This window comes from Asterias amurensis, chromosome 20, assembly GCF_032118995.1.
Source record: "Asterias amurensis chromosome 20, ASM3211899v1".
NCBI lineage: Eukaryota > Metazoa > Echinodermata > Asteroidea > Forcipulatida > Asteriidae > Asterias > Asterias amurensis.
Genome location: NC_092667.1, coordinates 9,899,621 through 9,919,035, shown reverse-complemented (window position 1 = coordinate 9,919,035; position 19,415 = coordinate 9,899,621). Strand labels below are relative to the sequence as shown.

At 38.8% G+C, this 19,415-nt stretch overlaps 2 protein-coding genes across 2 annotated transcripts in view; one reads left to right on the top strand and one right to left on the bottom strand.

Annotated features, from left to right (window-relative positions):
• LOC139952323 (acyl-protein thioesterase 1-like) overlaps nt 1-19,415 on the top strand; it is a 46,493-nt gene that overhangs the window by 19,233 nt on the left and 7,845 nt on the right. Inside the window, exons 4-5 of the mRNA XM_071951425.1 lie at nt 7,570-7,641; nt 9,054-9,169. Coding sequence (XP_071807526.1) covers nt 7,570-7,641; nt 9,054-9,169 — 188 coding nt within the window. The remainder of the gene's footprint in view (nt 1-7,569; nt 7,642-9,053; nt 9,170-19,415) is intronic.
• Nucleotides 10,386-16,989, bottom strand: LOC139952322 (uncharacterized). Its single transcript, XM_071951424.1, has 3 exons — nt 16,642-16,989; nt 14,560-14,766; nt 10,386-12,508 (listed from the first exon to the last, which is right to left on the bottom strand). Exons 2-3 carry the CDS (start codon nt 14,758-14,760, stop codon nt 10,826-10,828), a joined length of 1,884 nt encoding a protein of 627 aa, XP_071807525.1. The 5' UTR covers nt 14,761-14,766; nt 16,642-16,989; the 3' UTR covers nt 10,386-10,825.

Sequence of the window (19,415 nt, the reverse complement as noted above, 5' to 3'; positions counted from 1 at the left end):
CATCCACTAGGAGCCTGGCTGGTAGAGCGGAATGCACTACATTGTGCCTTCTCAACTTTTTTCGGAGCAATTATTGTTTTAAGTGCCTTATGTACTTAAAGTCACCTGGGGTCGATTTCACAAAGAGTTAGGACTAGTCCTAACTTAGGACTAGTCCTAGGAGATATACAAATTGCATGGATAGTCCTAAGTTAGGACGAGTAACTGGTCTTAACTCCAGATAAGACTAGTCCTAACTCTTTGTGAAATCCACCCCAGGAAGTGGTATTTTTTCAAAATAAAGCTTTTGTCACTAGTATATGTGTTTTGATGAGTGGAATGTGAATAAACAGTTAGCTAAGGTTTTAAAAAATCAGTTCTTATGTTATTTACAAATTTAAAGAGTAGACCCCGACCCTTGAGGGCGCTGTTCGTGATGTCAATCGAGGCAGACTTTGCCTGTAATGCGTAGAGTAAACACAATTGCAAAGTATATGTATGGACCAAATCGTGAGTTTGTACGTTTCAAAATGTTTGTTTTTTTGTTTTTTTCCGGCAATGCCGACCAGGTGTATTGCTGCTGAATGTAGAAAAACACTTTTTGAAATTGGACATACATGTACTTTGCACGTATTGTGATTGACATCACAAAAGGGGTAGGCGGAGTCAGCCCCCCAAACAACTTTATATATTTTTTAAACATATAAATCGTGACAAGCAATTACTAAAAAAATTGTTTTATTGTTCGTAGGCATATACTCTTATGTTTGAAAAAAAAAAAATCTATTTCCAGGTGACTTTAAGTGTCTTGACTGGGATTCAAACCCACACTCGGCCACAACAACAAGCCACAAATAACCTCAAATTATCTCCTTAAATCAGGAATGTTGTTATAAAAGGACAACAAAATGAAGAAACACTTGGCAGAACTGGGCTTTTAAACATGTCAAAAGGACTTCAGAACTCTTCATACATGTATAAGCAGTAACCTCTTTATAAAATTGCTCATGGTACAATGCTGCAACAAGAGCCGAATGTACAGCCATTGCTAACAACCTTCCACAAAAATAAATATATGCAGTAGAGCCAACCACATTAAAAACTGTTTGTACTTTACAGTGACATTTGTTCACTGGGGGATAACAACATTTGCGTAGAAGACAATTCATTAGGTATGGATTGCCCAAAAATTTCAGAATCTGGTTGCTGCATGATCATCAATAGTAGTGAATTGCTTTTGAAAGTGTGTGCAGAAAGACTGCCAAAAATTGGTATGTCATTTGTGCTTTACTATGATGTGTGTCGCAAGAGCTGCCAGCTCTCCCTGACTCGACCTTCAGATACATGTAGTTCCCTGAGAATTCTCTCAACTTTCCATGCTCTGATCAACAAATTTGAAAATCTCCCTGAATATGGAAACTTTGTCCCTACTACATGTAACCATGTACATGTAATAATAATTAATATTTATAGGGCGCCAAAATCCACCAAAATAAGGTGCTCAAGACGCACAGGAGGGGGAACCACGCCCAGCAAGGAAAATAAGACAAACAGACCAATTACACATAGGCACGATTAAACAGTGTGGTTTTCAACTTGAAAGTATTGAGATTATAAATATTGCGGATTTGTAGAGGCAAGTCATTCCAGAGTGTGGGTCCAGCATTGGAAAAAGAACCATCGCCCCATGACTTGCTACTCTTAGTAACTTGTGTGTTGAAAGTAATTCTAAATATCTCCCTGACAAAAACGCAAACCGCGTGTAACTGTGTTGTTTTCACTGGAAACTAAAGGTCTGCTATAATTCACTTTCACCAAAACCAATAATTGAACACAGATCTTTGACAGCCTCTATTTGACCATTCATTCTGAGTTTTTTTTTTTTTTTTTTTTTCCAATTATTTTTTCATGGGAAATTCCGAGCGAATACACTTTTGTAACGTTGCAGCCAAAAATTGATGAGAAACCGGAAATCTATTTATACAGAAATCTTATTAGGCAAATGTGACAAGTTGTTTGCCCGAGGTGACCCGTTTCTTTCTGGGGTGAAAATTACATCTTTGCTTTTGCCATTAGCAAGAGAATACAATTTACATCTTTACAGATATTCAGGCTGGAGGAAGAATTGTGTCGCCTGTCAACGTCAAGGCACTCAGTTCTTTAAGCAATAATTATTGATCACATTGTACCAAGTGTTGTAGTGGGACTCGTACAGGAATCAGTCATTGGGCCTGATTCAAGTTACAAGTAGTGACTCGCACTCGCCATGAGACATCTCAGCCTAAGACTACATACAACTCGTCGGACTCAATTATCATGACCTGGACCTGACACTGAATTGTGACTTGTGAGTTCCGTACTTTTCCCAGCATTAACTCTGACACAATTTGTATTGAGTACATTTTCAGACTAAACTCACCCTGTTGATGACTCGATTTCCTAATGAGTCATAACATCAAAAGACTCAAACTCCGGCGTGGACTCGACTATCATAACTGGGACTTTACACTGAGGACTTGTGACTCGTGAGTTGCATACTTTTCCCAGGATTAAACTTGACAACATTTGTATTGTGTATATTTCAGACTCAAGTCTCACTTTTTAGTCACTCAAATTTCCTATAAGTCAAATTGAGAAAAGACTCTTGACTTAGACTCAACTATCATGACTTGTGACTCAAGTAATTTAAATTGAGAATAATTAAGACTCAATTCACACTATTGGTGACTCGATTCCCAATGAGTCAAAAGACTCTTATTCTGACTTAGACTCGACTAGCATGACCTTGACTTGTGACCCGTGAGTTGCATACTTTTCCCAGCAATAACTTTGCCAAAATTTAAATTGAGTATATTTCAGACTCGAGTCACACTATTGGTGACTCGATTCCCAATGAGTCAAAATACTCTTACTCTGACTTAGTGAGATTTGACTATCATGACCTACGTTGTAGACTTTACACTGAAGACATGTGATTCCTGAGTAGCATAATTTTCCCAAACAACATTTTTGATAAACTTTGAATTTTGAATTCTTTATTTTTGTCTTCATTGCAAGGAATAGCGTAGCCCACATTGTTGGACTGATATGGCACTCTTGTAACAGCGATTTGAATATAAATTCGCAATCAAAGCGGTTTGAATTGCTCGTACTTGGTAAACTCAGTGTGGACAAGTCCGTAATGGTCTGCCCCGGTAAGACAGTCAAGTTGTGGCAGTGCTCTCGCGAGGTCACTGGTCTCGTGCCAACTGCTGGTTGCCGACTTCTACTTTCAGTTAGGACCGTAGTCTTGAGAGCAGTAGTCTCGCAGGCCAGCAGTCTCGCGAGAATACCGGGGAGATTCGGAACAGAGTCTAAACGCTATCATCGCGACAGACATTTAATGACTTGTCCACAAGTCTAGATGGTGAGCTGTAATGGTGACTATGACAAGGCCGATAAAAGGGTCATAACATCTTAACAAGGTGGGCTAGGAATATACGGTTACGATATCAATATGCACTGTAGCAAGTCCCTGTTTTATTATTATCACAGTTGAAGGATAGTTTTTTTCTGTACCGTTGGATTAATTTTTCCATCTGTTGCCTAGCAAGCATGAAATTGGAGAAGGCAGAGAGTGTTTAGTTAGATTGGATTGAAGGAAAGTGCGTCTAGAGTAGCCTTTTTTTCTCTCTTTTTTTTTTTTCCAATTTCAATTTTGTTCTTCTTTTTATATATTTTTTTTATTCCCTTAATACGATTTACAGTAAACTTGGTTACTGGCTGCTAGTGCGGCTGCTACGTGAACCTGGCAAGTGTGAGATGTATGAGATGTACACGTATGAGTCAGCTAGTGATCTTTAGGCCCTTGGCACATTTTACAAATAAATAATTTTATATTTTTTTCCACTCCTGGCAGGTGAATTATTTTTAGGCAGTTCGAATAAATATGTGTGTGGCTCAAGGGCAAATGAAGCATTTATGTATATTTGATGTGCATATAATTCTGAGTGCAGCTAATATAGAACCAGTTAGTTTCATGCTATACTTGTCATAAACCAGTGCAGCATTCTACATCAGCAGTTTGGGTGCTCCAATCCAGGAGGGTAACCTCCTCTGGTTGAAACCCCCTTTAGTTACTCATTTAGTTTGTATAACTTTATTTATTTGTGATCAATATCCCTGTGCTTTTGTTGTTGTACAAATTGAAACAAAACAAACAAACAAACAAACAAACAAACAAACAAACAAACAAACAAACAAACAAACAAACAAATAGTTATCTTTGACTTGACACACTCTGAGCACTGATTAGAAACACCAGAGCTTGAGTCCAGCATCTTGCAAAGGCTTGGGTACTTTTTGTACGACACAAAAAACAAACGTCCACAGATTTACAATCAAATGGCACGGTTTACAGATAACGATGGTAGATAGCTTCTCTTAATAATATTACTTGCCGTAGTGCCGTAGTTTTTGAGAAATAAGGAGTAATACATTTTCATGAAAAGAATTTTTGTCTTAGTTAGACGGAAATTATTTTAGCATGTACAACGATTTTACGCAACTCTCCTTAAAACATTGCTCTGTAATTTTCATCTTCATGCCCCCCCCCCCCAAAAAAAAGAAAAAAATCAAAGGCAGAAATTTACTTTCTTTTAAATATTGTTGACAAAGAATGATCACATTTGGTTTGGAGATAACATGCTATGTGCGGATGCAATGAAAGATATTGACATTTAGAAATGCTTTGAAGAGTAAATTAATTTCCATTCCCTACCTTTACAAAATTCAGACAACCTTTATGAAAATTTAATCAGAGTACACTAATGGGTGCAACTCATAAAACTTTGAATGCGGCATCGGAGAGTGATTGTAAAAGCACTTCATGACATGTTCGAGAGGAGGTCACATGGCCATGTTTAAATGTACGATCAAAATACAGGGAGAAGTGTTCAAACCGGTACTTGAGCGATTTTTTTTTTTTTTTACCGGAATCCTTTTTAAACTTATAACGTGGTCGTTAGCATTTAATTGGCAGTGGACACTATTGGTAATTACTCAAAATAATTATTAGCATAAAACCTTTTGGGGGTTGGTGTAATTATATTTTTACAAAAATATATATCAGTTCAGCCATCAAAACAAAAACTAGCTGTTGTGTGAAATGCAGCAATCCATCTCCCTTAGCAGCGACCTACAGACTAAATGCCAGTTACTTACCGAGTGCTCCAAGGTTAAATTCAATTAAATGATGCACTCATTTTTCCCATACATGATAAAGTCGTTATAAAAGCGGAGAGAAAATAACAAGTCTCTCACATCACGTTATAGTGGTTTAAAATGCCATTGTATTTGAGGCTGTTTTGGAGCAAAATTCAAAACATGACGTCAGTGGATGTCATGAACAAATGGTTCAGTGCATTTCAAGAGGGAATTTTTCTTTCAAAAGTTTGAAATTTATGCTTTTTTCAATAGAATACCATGGAAATTCAGGAAAAAACTAATAATTTCTCATACAAAATGTACAGACCCTTCTTTTTGAAATGTACCATCGTTGGATGTTTTGTGATGTTGACACAAATAAAACAAGATAATGACAAAATTGGAAACCGCCAATATAGATTCAGTTGGTGGAGCGCCGGCTTGTTCATCCGGAGGTAATTGGTTCAAGTCCCTTTCTAGTCAAGTTTTCTTTGTTCAACCCAAAATACAAAATTTAAACTGGACGGGTATCAAATGCAATGTGTTTTTTTTATCTCCCTCTTTTTAAAGGCAGCGGACACTATTGGTAATTTCTCAAAATAAATATTAGCATAAAACCTTATTTGGTAACGAGAAATGGGGAGAGGTTGGTAGTATAAAACATTGTGAGAAACGGCTCCCTCTGAAATGTAGTAGTTTTGCGAGAAAGAAATAATTTTCCACGAATTTGATTTCGAGACCTCAGATTTAGAACTTGAGGTCTCGAAATCAACCATCTAACTGACACAACTTTGTGTGACAAGGGTGTTTTTTTCTTTCATTATTATCTCGCAACTTCGATGACCGATTGAGCTCAAATTTTCACAGGTTTGTTATTTTATGTACATGATGAGATACACCAAGTGAGAAGACTGGTCTTTGACAATTACCAATAGTGTCCACTGTCTTTAATGTAAGGTTTACAGAGACTTTAAATATTCTTTCCACTTTCATGAGGACTTTTTTTCAAATTAGTTCATCATACATATATAGGATTTGAGGCAATAATTGCATGGTGGGGTATCAATATATATTGGTTTGCGGTAACACCATGTGTGTATATCTACTTGCCAGGTAGAGTTGTTCTTAGGGAACTGTCTTGCTTTATTCTACTGCCGTGGAGTAGAAAATCGGAGGTTCGGGAGACTTCTCAGTTCTGAAAAGAACTGTCCTGCTTTATAACTATTACCAGGGCGGATGGTATAGACATTTGACTGGACTACTACTTTAGCTTATACTCCATGGCAGTAGAATAAAGCAAGACAGTTCCCTACGAACAACTCTACCTGGCAAGTAGATATACACACATGGTGTTACCGCAAACCAATATATATTCATCATACATGTTACGTAATCACTTTTAAAATTTTAATCTGAGTTAAGGATTATTCTTCCTACATGTATTCACTCCGTATTTTTGGGTGAAATCTAAAAAACGCAACCACCTTTTGAAATAAACATTTCAGATAATAACTTCCAGAAACCAAAGATACACTTTGCCTTTAAATGAAAGCAAATTTGTGTCTGCTTCAGCGCCTCTATGCATTTGGGCGCTGAGGCTTGTTCAAAATTCTCTCCAATTGGTCACATCAATATTCTAAACAGCTGGTCAGGCCTGAATATTTCAACTGGTAGGTGTTTTTGTTATCTTTGCTTAAATATTTGAAATGATTTTAATGGAAACTGAGGGGACAAGCTTCTTAGTTTCATTCGCAAATGTCACAAAGAGGCGTGAAATTATTTCATTGATGCAGTTATTTGTAATTTTGTTTTACAATGTTGACAGTAGTGTATGTACGTACATATGTACATAATGTGCAACATTTGCCCTTAAAGGGACACTTTGCCTTGGATCGGGCGAGTTGGTCTATGAAAAGCGTTTGAAACCGTTTGTTATAAAATGCATAGATAGTAGGACTAATAGATAGATGTTTTAAAAGTAGAATATCATAACGATCCACACAAATATGCGTCGAAATTGCATTGTTTTCCTTATAAGTCATGAACTAACACGGCACGCCATTTTGTGAGTCAAGTTTTAACTCCATAAAATGGTCGACCTGTGCACTCATTGAAAAGAAAGGGGGTTTTCCTGGTGTTCCTGGCTGGATTGGCAGCATATTGCGCCAGAGCACCTTGTAAACCATTACATGGTGCTGTGTAACAGGAGTAGGTCTCATAATGCAAATCTTAGTCCCACATACCTTGCAGGAGATATTGTATGTTTAAAAAGCACTTTAAGACGCCCTTCGGGTGTATAAAGCGCTATATAGAAACAGACTACCGGGTAATATTATTATTTTAATTTGATTATTACGGAAAACCTCACGTAATCAAAACCGCTTAATCTTTGCTTTTTAATTGCAGTCATGGATGGGCCTCGGTGCTGGACGAATCCAGAAAAAACGCCGATCATGTGAAGATAATTTGTCCAACGGCGTAAGTATACATGACAGTAGCTGCTACTCTACCCTGGAAACTAATTACCGCTTTTGACAGAGTGATTGATCATAAGATGAAATCATTAAATGAAATTAATTTTGCCGACTCGGTGTTGCATGATTTCATGGTCACAAATGGCAGTTTATTGGTGCCTCTGGCCAGTATTTATTTCACAGCTTTAGGTATTCAGGAAAGTTTTGAATGTTAAATAAATATATTGGATCTCAGTAAAAGTCCAGATTTCTGTGTGAAAACTACGAAAGCCCATTAGTGCCATCACAAGTACATATTCAGCGATTCTTGTTTTTTTTAAGTACATATTCAGCGAGTCTTGTTTTTTTAAAGTACATATTCAGCGAATCTTGTTTTTTGGAAGTACATATTCAGCGATTTTTGTTTTTTTTAAGTACATATTCAGCGATTCTTGTTTTTTTGAAGTACATATTCAGCGAGTCTTGTTCTGAGTTGTATAAATATATATCTGTAAATAACTTGCTATTACATGTATAAGAAAAATATTTTGTGTAAGTAACAAAGTTTCACCAGGCCTGGAATTTCATGTTTGAACATGTTGAAAGGGCAGCGCCATTTTCATTTTGAAAAGAGCACTTCCATCTGAAAATCTTTATGAGTCAAATGGAAACTTTTGAAGGGCATCAAGGCCAAGACCAGAGGCAATTGGAGGTCATGAAAAAGTTATTGGTTATGACCGCAAAAAAACACTCTGTGAAGTGAAGATGGTTGGCGATTTCATCATTTCATTTAGTGGGTGTCATGGCCGAGTGGTTTAGATTATGAATTCAAGTTCTTGTGGTTAAGTCATCAGAGTGTGGGTTCGGGTCCCGGCCATGACATTTGTGTCCTTGAGCAAGATGCTCTTACTGTAATAACTTCTCTTCACCCAGGGGTATAAATTGATACCTGCAAGGGAAGAGGTTGATATTGTGTATGAAAATACCACTGGAGTGCTACGGTTGCCTGGGGTTGCATACTCCTATACTCCTCAGGGAGCTGTTAAAGATTAAATGAATGTTATTGGCCCAATGACCAGGGCACTTATGGGTCCGTTCGATTAGCTTCCCCGGGTCGACCTCGATCTGCCCCCCCCCCCCCCCCCCCCCCCCCCGGTACAGTCAAATAGCTTTGATGGCATTCCAGGGGCTTACCCGGGTCAGCCCCAAGTGGAACGGGTCACTTGGGGCTGGCCCTAGGTACATTTGGCATCACCATGAGAGGGTGAGTGACCGTTCAGACATGTTCGATTAGCTCATGGCAGGGGCTCACCCGGATGAGCGCACCGGGGTCGACCCGGGGAAGCTAATCGAACGCACCCAATGTAAAGTCAAGTAAACGGTTATTGTAAAATGTAAGAAGTATTATATTATGATGTTTTTGATTTCACTTTACAGACCTGTTATACCGGTGACGTTGAACATGATGGACATGCCTGCCTGGTTTGACATAGCGAGCTTGTCTTTCAATGAAAATCAAGATGAAGCTAAAATTAAAGAATCCAGTAAGATGTGTAAGTAGACAAATTAATTTCTGTGTTTATGTTGTTTAAAGGGGCTCCAAGGTTAAATTGGGTTTGGGGAAAATGAGTGCATCACAAAACAGAAAATTACCTTGCAGCCCCTAAACTTAAACAGTTTGAAGATAATGATAGTAGGAAGCTTCCCTAAAAATATTACTTGCTGAGGTGATGTAGTTTTTGAGAAATGAGTAAAACAATGTCACAAAAGTTATTTTAGTCTCATTTTTAGCATGTATATTGATATAAAAGTGTAACATACCATAACAATATGTACCATAACATAACATAACTGGTTAATACGTTTTTACATGCAAAATAATTTTCATCTCACTGAGACACTGAAAAGGTACCCAAATCCTTTAAAGACACTGGACACTATTGGTAATTGTTAAAGACCAGTCTTCTGACTTCGTGTATCTCAACATATGCATAAAATAACAAACCTGTGAAAATTTGAGCTTAATCGGTCATCGAAGTTGCGAGATAATAATGAAAGAAAAAAAAACCTTGTCTTTCTCGAAAACTATGTCACTTCAGAGGGAGCCGTTTCTCACAATGTTTTATAATATCAACCTCTCCCCATTACTCATCACCAAGTAAGGTTTTATGCTAATAATTATTTTGAGTAATTACCAATAGCGTCCACTGCCTTTAACCAGGGTACTGTTGTCAACGAGGCCCATATAGGTAAGTTATGTATAGGGCTTATAATGGAACACAAATAGTGATACCTATGCTTATTATATGAATGTGTTCAAAGTTCTTATATTCTACCATCTAGATCTACCACCAGCACATATAGAAACAACTTAAAGGGACACGTTGCCTTGTATCAGACGAGTTGGTCTATAAAAAGCGTTTGTAACCGTTTGTTATAAAATGCATATGGGTAGAAAGATGATGTAAAAGTAGAATACATTGATCCACACAAATACGCTACGAAATTGCGCGGTTTTCATTTTACATCGTCAAATAACACTGTCGGCCATTTATGGGAGTCAAAGTTATGACTGCCATAAATGGCCGACCGTGTGAGTTCTCAAAGTAAAAGGAAAACCACGCAATTTCAAGGCATATTTGTGTAGATCATTGTATTCTACTTTTACAACATCTTTTTAACCATATGTATTTTATAAAAAACGATTTTTATAGACCAACTCGTCCAATCCAAGGCAACGTATCACTTTAACATCTGTCATTACTTCAGTGTGAGTCAAACATTGTTCAATAAGAATCTCAGTAGGATAAAGATTTGGCATGTGGTGGCCGAGCGGTCAAGACCTCTGGAGCTCCGGTGTTTCTGATCAGCAGAGAGTGGATTCGAGTCCCAGTCCTGACACTTGTGTCCTTGACCAAGACTCTAAGGCCCTGTTCGATTTGGCAGTTACGGCTACAGCTGCTGGTAATTAGGATGTTCTATAGTTCAACGCATGATGATGCGGAAGTGTAGCCATAGCCGTAGCTGCATATGAAGATGCCATTCAGACACGGCTATAACCATTTACATGTACAAAGTAGAGTATCCTTCTGAGGTAAAAAAAAACTGTTTCAGTCCTGCTCTACGCATTATCTGCTAGCGCCCTCTTTTGACACAAAGTTGCCAGGCTATGTTTAAACACCCTGAATTTGTTTTGATTAATAAAGCATTTAATCAGTGGACCCAGGAAGATACCATTCAACATTCCTGTCCATACCATTGAGCAACGCGATCTTCCTCGCGTTCGAGCGGTACTGGAAGGGTACCAGTCTATTCCTGACTTTCCTAAAATCTCGCATTTGCATTCCATTGTAACTCTTGACCTCGTTGAGCGTTGGGACGTGATCCATGGCCGGTATCCCGATTCCTCCTCCCATGATGTCTGCCCTTAGGTAAGCAAGGAACCAGTGTGTGTTATTGAAGTACTCTCTGTGGTTGTTGACGTCCATTGACATGTTGCGATTCCAGCCTGTGTCCTGGCTGCACATCTGTACGGCTTTCCCCAACTCTGTCAACGACGTGTTCTGGACGTCAGCGTCGGGTGTATGCGTGATGATCCAGTTCATGGTCTGCGTCACAATGACAGAGTATTTGTTGTCGACATTCAGCAGAGGCTTCATGGTCTTCAAGAGCTTTGCGTGACCTACCAAGTCGGCAATGTTGGAGGTGAAGATCCTGTCGTAGTGTGGCATTGCGTGGGTGAGATGATGATTGGGAAAGTCCAAACAGTTTGCCAGTGACATGTAAATACTGAGTCTCCCCTGATCTATAACGCCGAGAACATTTTGGAGAAGGTGAGATACGTACCGATGATACCTCACCATCACAGACAAACCAGGGACGTCGGTAAACTCCTCAACCCTTAAACAGTCCCAGACCTTGAAGGCAAATGAATCGGTGCCGATGCAGTACACAAACTTGAAATCTTTGGGTGAGTGCATGCCAGCAGCCAGTCGTGTTTTCCTTGACTCGTACGTCATCGATGGTCTCCCAGTCAGAGTAGGGTTGTCAAAGAGAAGGCTTCCATGATGCGTGTCCTTAGCAACGAATAAGCCGTGATCGAACCACTTTTTCATGAATTTCATGTCTGCTGGGGACAAGCGACGTAAGTACTGGGGCAGGCCATCCTGGGCACCAGTGTCCTTCTCAAAGATGAACTTCCTCTGTTGCCGGAGATTGATGCAGTCGTCTTTGCTCCTCTCACACTCCAGTGTCAGCCAACCCTCCCAGACCTCACGCATGTAGACCAAGTCAGCATCGTCAACTCTCACCACTCCGTTAGTGGCTTCACAAAGACTCTTGCTGTTTTCTTTAACGAGGTCTTTCAGCGTGGCCCTGATCAAGTTATAGTCGCTCTCCGAGATGTGTACGGAGTACCAGATTGTCGCCAGAGAACCACATAGACCCTCCCTCTGCACGTATCGCACCATCATGAACAGGAACATTGCATTTCTTGCCATTACAAATGGGTCAAAGTCATCCAGGGTCATGTGGACGTTTCCTTGGTAAGTCGCTGGTAAGGACCCAAGTGTGAGCACGGTGCTCCGCAGATCGCCACAACCCGCTGATAAGATGTTGTAATCTCTAGTTTGGTCTTGGTCTTCGGGTGCTCCTGTCTCAGACCATTCGTTTCGCGGTAGTTGCAGGAAGTCTAACGCAAATGTGTTGCCGATGTAAGCTGGTCCGTCTGCCGTCTTGAAGAGAGACTCTCCGAGCGAGGTGAACAAGGATGACATGATCATTGAGGCATCTTTGATGAAGTGTTTGATGGGTTTGCATTGCTGCTTATGGTAGACCCAAGACTCTGTTTGACAGGCTTTACTGCAGTATGATGCGTTGTTACATCCACTACACTGGAAAGTAGGGAGAAAAGTAATAGATGTCGTTAACAATATTTCAGGGTTAAACAAAGAAAAGTTGACTAGCAGCCAGACTTGAACCTGTGACCTTTGCTCAACCAACTGAACTATCTACAATGTACATGTAGCCCTATCTTGGCAGTCTCCCTATTTTTGTCATTATCATTGTTCTGGGATGCCAGTAAGAAGCCATTCAACCATCATTGCAAGTTTTAAATATATGAACTTACACCTGTACTACTTGAATGGTCTAGTAATCCTTCCTGTCATACTGCCTTTGGCCTCACCACTTTACTCCCATTGGTTCATAACCACCAATTGTTTCTCAAATAGAAACTTTGATTGGCTATAATTTTCCTGCTTTTTTTTCTGGAACCTTCCCTTAAAGGGAAGGTTCACATTTGGTACATGTAGTTACTCAAAACAATTATTAACTTAAAAACTAACTTGGTAACAAGCATTGGAGAGCTTTTGATAGTATAAAACATTGTGAGAAACGGCTCCCTCTGAAGTAGCGTAGATTTTTTTGAGAAAGAGATAATTTCTCACTAAAATATTGAAAGACTTCTAGCCAGAGGTCTTTCATTCAACAAGGGTGTTTTTTCTTGAATCATTTTCTCGCAACTTCGATGACCAATTGAGCCCAAATTTTCACAGGCTTGTTATTTTATGCGTACGTTGGGATACACCAAGTGAGAAGACTGGTCTTTAACAATTACCAATAGTGTACAGTGCTTTTAATCCCTGTCCCCTCTTTTTTCCTATAAGTGGATATATTTATTTATATAGGATTTGAGGCATTGCATGGTGGGGTATCAATATATATTTGGTTTGCGGTAACACCATGTGTGTATCTACTTGCCAGGTAGAGTTGTTCTTAGGGAACTGTCTTGCTTTATTCTACTGCCGAGGAGTAGATAATCGGAGGTTCGGGAGACTTCTCAGTTCTGAAAAGAACTGTCCTGCTTTATAACTATTACCAGGGCGGATGGTATTGAAATTTGACTGGACTACTACTTTAGCTTATAGGATCGTAATAACTGTACTGCCGCGGAGTCAGTTCGGAATTGGTCTCAACGTTTCGACTAGCTTGCTCTAGTCATCGTCAGGAGATATATTTATTGTTTGCACTTGTTTATGCTTCTGAAGAATGTCCGGTTTGGATCCAAGCTAAGGGCGTCTACCCTACTCATTATATATGACCTTGTTAGATACATGTATAAGGTAAACTTCTCTGAAAATGTTTATCAAGGCCCAAGCATGGGAGACTTTCGAACGCTGGGTTGCATCAGAACTACCAGGTACTCATAGTTTCATTTTTTAAATGTTCTGAGCATGCTCACATTTCCAAGAACAATGGATTTACCTGTTAAGTCTGCTGCCACCTACATTGTAGTGTCCCTTTTGGTACATTTTGAATCTGAGAAGCAAGTTTGTATTCCTTTCAGGGATTATTCTTCCTAGTGCGTAGGTATTTGCTTCTTTTTTTTTGGGGGGGGGGGGGTGATCTCAAAAACGTGACAAAAAAATATTTTAAAATGTTCACATGTTAGTTTTGTAGTATACATGTACATGTATAGGATTAACACTCGGACAGTTCCAAAAAGCACAGGTATACTTTGCTTTTAAAGGCAGTGGTCACTATTGGTAATTACTCAAAATAATTATTAGCATAAAACCTTACTTGGTAACGAGTAATGGGGAGAGGTTGAATGTATAAAACATTATGAGAAACGGCTCCCTCTGAAGTAACGTAGTTTTCGAGAAAGAAGTAATTTTCCACGAATTTGATTTTGAGACCTCAAAATTAGATTAAATTAAGCATCTGAAAAAAGCACACAACTTCGTGTGACAAGGGTGTTTTTTCTTTCATAGTTATCTCGCAACTTCGACGACCAATTGAGTTCAACTTTTCACAGGTTTGTTGTTTTATGCATATGTTAAGATACACCAAGTGAGAAGACTGGTCTTTGACAGCTACCAATAGTGTCAAGTGTCTTTAAGAAATATCTTGTTTTTTGGGGGTCAATTTATTTGATTTATACCTCTTGAACGTGGTCACGTTTCTTGCATCTTTCACACTGTTTAGGGCCAAAGACCAGGCACTCCACGCTCCCATGTCTGACTTTGTCTTGTTGCAGGCAACGTTTGCTGCAGTATTCAGCCACTGGACACCCGGTACATTTCACACACTCGCTTGGCAATATTTTCTCACAGCGGAAGCAGTGTCCCTCAATCACATCCATGTTGAACTGAATAAGGAACAACAAAATATCACGTTGGTGTAATAATATTAATAATAATAATAACTATGTTCTTTTGTAGCGCATTTCACAATAAATTACAAGTACAATGTACATAATTCAATGAGTTTTACATTACTGCCAGGCTGGTTATTGGGCCATAACGATCCTTTAAAGTCACCTGGAAGTGGTATTTTGTCAAGATAAAGCTTTTGTCACAAAAATATGTGTTTTGATGAGTAGAATATGAATAAACAGTTAACTAAGGTTCTAAAAATTTAGTTTCCATTTAATTAACAAATTTAAAAGTAGGCCCGACTTGAGAGGGCGCTGTTCGTGACGTCAATCAAGGCGCGGTATTTGAAGCACGGCGGCTCGAAGTGTTTGCTGCACAGCGCTGGAAAAGACGTCGGACCGGACCACTTTGCAAACTGACCCCATTTTTAGTTGTTTGCTGCCTCAAGCAGTAATACATGATCAGCAGCAAAACACGTAGTCGACATTGCCGGAAAAATGCAAGAAATAAACCTTTTTTTGAAACGTACAAACTCACGACTAGGACTTGCATGTACTTGCACGTACGTGTGTTCAATGTTCGATCGAGGCAAAGTCTGCCTCGATTGAAGTCACAAAAGGGGTAGGCGGAGTCACCCCCCAAACAACTTTATCTATTTTTTAAACATGTAAATTGTTACAAACAATTACTCAAAAAATTATGTTATTGTTCATTAACACATACTCTAATGTTTGAGAAAAAGAAATTCTATTTCCAGGTGACTTTAATCTTTTCTCAGCTCCCTTTCTCAGAACCGTCTACCTACAGTTACATGTACATGTGTATCTACATGTAGGTGGATTTCACAAAGAGTTAAGACTAGTGTTATTTGGAGTCGAGACAAGTTACTTGTCCTAACTTACATGTAGGACTAGCCTTAAAGGCACTGGACACTATTGGTGATTGGCAAAGACCAGTCTTCTCACTTGGTGTATCTCAACTTATGCACAAAATAACCGACCTGTGAAATTTTGAGCTCAATTGGTCGTCGAAGTTGCGAGATAATAATGAAGAAAAAAAAACACCCTTGTCACACGAAGTTGAATTGTGTTGTGTGCTTTCAGATGCTTGATTTCGAGACCTCAAATTCATAATCTGAGGTCTCGAAATCAAATTCGTGGAAACAGACTTCTTTCTCGAAAAACTACGTTACTTCAGAGGGAGCCGTTTCTCACAAGTTTTATACAATCAACCTCTCCCCATTACTCGATACCAAGTAAGGTTTTATGCTACTAATTATTTTGAGTAATTACCAATAGTGTCCACTGCCTTTAAGTTTTTAATAACTCCTAAAGAGTCCTCGGACTAGTCCTAAGTTAGGACTACATGTGTCTTTGTGAAATCGACCCCAGATCTCATCTGATCTTGTATGAAATGGCACTTCATAAGAACTTATTATTATTAAGGACACTGGACACTATTGGTAATTGTCAAAGACTAGTCTTCACAGTTGGTGTATCTCAACATATGCATAAAATAACAATCCTGTGAAAATTTGAGCTCAATTGGTCGTCGAAGTTGCGAGATATTAATGAAAGAAAGAAATACTCTTGTCGCACCATGGTCACACGAAGTTGTGTGCTTTCAGATGCTTGATTTTGAGACCTCAAATTCTAAATCTGAGGTCTCGAAATCAAATTCATGGAAAATTACTTCTTTCTCAAAAACTATGTCACTTCAGAGGGAGCTGTTTCTCACAATGTTTTTTACTACCAACCTCTCCCCATTAATCGTATTCAAGAAATTTTATGCTAATAATTATTTTGAGTAATTACCAATAGTGATCCACTGCCTTTAAGGTAATAAGCATAGGCCTACTGTACACGTACCGTTGTTGTTGAAGATTCTCTCTACACGTATCTGTGACAATTGTACTCTGCAGTGGGTGAATGTGCAAAAGCTTTGAGTAAAGTGGAGTAAACACTAACTGTGAACTCGGGCATGCATTGATAAAATACACGGAAACTGTCTGCTTTTACCACACCCAGATTCAGTGTGCGCACCAATGTATCAATAGATTCATAACAAACTTTTAGTGTTGCATGTATTGCATTACACATATTTCCATGTACCCAGGGTTTATTGTTAAAGTTGTTTTTACCTTTTATAAGTTTACAGTTGTATACAATAGGTCATGCTTAGCCTGATCTCGTCTGTATGGCACAAAAAAAAGTAGCTAAGCGAGGCAAAAGTTATGCTGACATGTACCAGAACAAGGCTACCAGTGGAAATGGCCATGTCTGTTCAGGCCTGTGTCTATTGTACCATCTGTGATTAGTGTGACTGGTATCTTGCATCATTTTTTTGCCTTTCAGTTCAGTAAGCAATATTTGCTTTGCTTAGCAGCTCTACGAAATTTTGCCTTGAAGAAAAACATGTGTATAGACGATGTGACCTCTGACGTCACACGAAAACCATAACATGATTCGCGCGCATACCGCCAGGCAAAACCTTTGTGTTTGGCTGCCAGCTAGAAAGTGTACGCAATCTTACTATGACTATGCAGCTCAGTGCCCGGCCAAACATGACGTAGTCAAAAGAGGGCGGTTTGAATGTAAACATAGGTCACATCGTCTATACATGTATATGTAGTCGGTTGAAAAAAAACCAGTGATTTAGAGTGGTTAGACTAGCCGAGACAGTCTGCTATTTGCTTTGACGTCTTGCATAAATCTATTACACACTTTTATCAAGAGAATTTAAAAGATATTGAAGATCTCCTATTGATCGATCAGATGTTGAAGATCTCCTATCGATCGATCAGAAAGGATAAACTGTACGTACCAGGTATTTATCAACTTGTATTAAAGGTAGTGTAATGAACTTGGAAAAAAAATTAATTTTCATCTGAAAGCCTATAGTTATAAAGATGCTTCCGTAAGCACTGATTCTGTGCTTACGGTAAGCAGAGCCATGAAAATTGGGCCCAGATGGATTCAACAAACATGTACCTGATGAAAATAAGTTTGACTCTTAGTTGCGCTTTTCTCAACAAAGACACTGCATTCAGCTGAATCTGGCAACTTTTATTGTACTTCTTGATAATTTGGCAGCAACACTTCTCATTTAGCTGCCTCAGAATTTTAGATTTTGTTTTTTGATGAGGTCATTATCGTAATTTTCTGATGAGGATCAAAGCTCCGCCAGAGACAATTTGTGTACATAGTGCACTGTGTACATTTCCTTTTAGCTTGTACTTGGTGTTTAAGTTGAGTCATTATGATGCTGTCTCGTGTCTTCTCATGCATTCACCACAGCCTACATTTATAACCTGTTATGTACATAACCCCTTACATAAGTATGTACATTGGCATGAATTCTGGATCTTCCAGAGTAGTATGTACAATGGCATTCAGGTGTCTGCATTTTAAAGCAAATTGTCTGATTTTTACCACTTCAATATTGCATTGCAAGAATTCCGCCTACAGCAATTTTTTTTAAATATTTGTGTTCTGAACAAATTTTGACAGATATCTTATTATTTCATTATTGACTCTTTTCTCTTTATATGCCTAGGGGATATTATACAATTCCAAAACAAGATCCTTGAACATCGAGATCTCACCCTCAGAAATAAAATATTAATAAAATAGTTTCCCAAAGTGCCTGAAGTTACCAAATTGTACGAGTACTAAGTACTAACACATATCGGTGTATGGGTTAAAAAAGCAAAATTAATATTCTTTATCCCCGATGCAAATTTAACATATCGTTGCGGTACCCGCTGCCAAAACATAGGATTCGAACTGCCTCTAGCTACCGGGCAACCTCGGCAGTCTAGTTGGTAAGACGCTGCTCTAGAATTACAAGGGTCATATGTTTGAATCCCACTCGAGTAACATGCCTGTGATATTTTTTCACAGGACTCGGGGAAAGTACTGAGTATACAGTGCTTACATACATCGGTGTATGGGTAAAAACCAAAATTAATATTCTTTATCCCCGATGCAAATTTAACATCTCTTATATCGTTGCGGTACCCGCTGCCAAAACATAGGATTCAAACTGCCTCTAGCTACCAGGCAACCTCGGTAGGAAAGTCATGAGTATGCAGTGCTAACACACATCGGTGTATGGGTAAAAAACAAAAATTAATAAGATTACCAGCCAAATTTTAATTTGTTGCATATTGTTTGTTACTGGCATTCAGCTGTTGTTTGCTTATTATCATGAAAATCAGGAGGGGATTTGGTTGGTAATCTTGTTTTTATCAAGGAAGAAATTTCATGCAAAGCAAATTTTTGTGCTTACAGACTTTATGAATTGGGCTCTGGTCTTTAAGCAAGACACTTTTAAAGCAATATTACTGCGTTTTTCAAATGGGATGTAAAGCCATTGGTCTTGTGTTTTGTGATGCACAGAGCAGGGCCCAATTTCATAGAGCTGCTTTTAAAAGCACAAAATTCCTTGCTCAGTAAAACCAGATAATCGGCCAAGACCCCACTCGGTTGTTATGCTAAGTAAACAACAGCTAAATACCAGTGTCAAGCAATGTACATGGCATGAAATTTTGGGCAGTTACATGTGTAAAATAAGCCAGCTATTTTCGTGCTTGCTTAAGCAGCTTTATGAAATTGGCCCCAGACTAGGGGTTCGCCCCAGT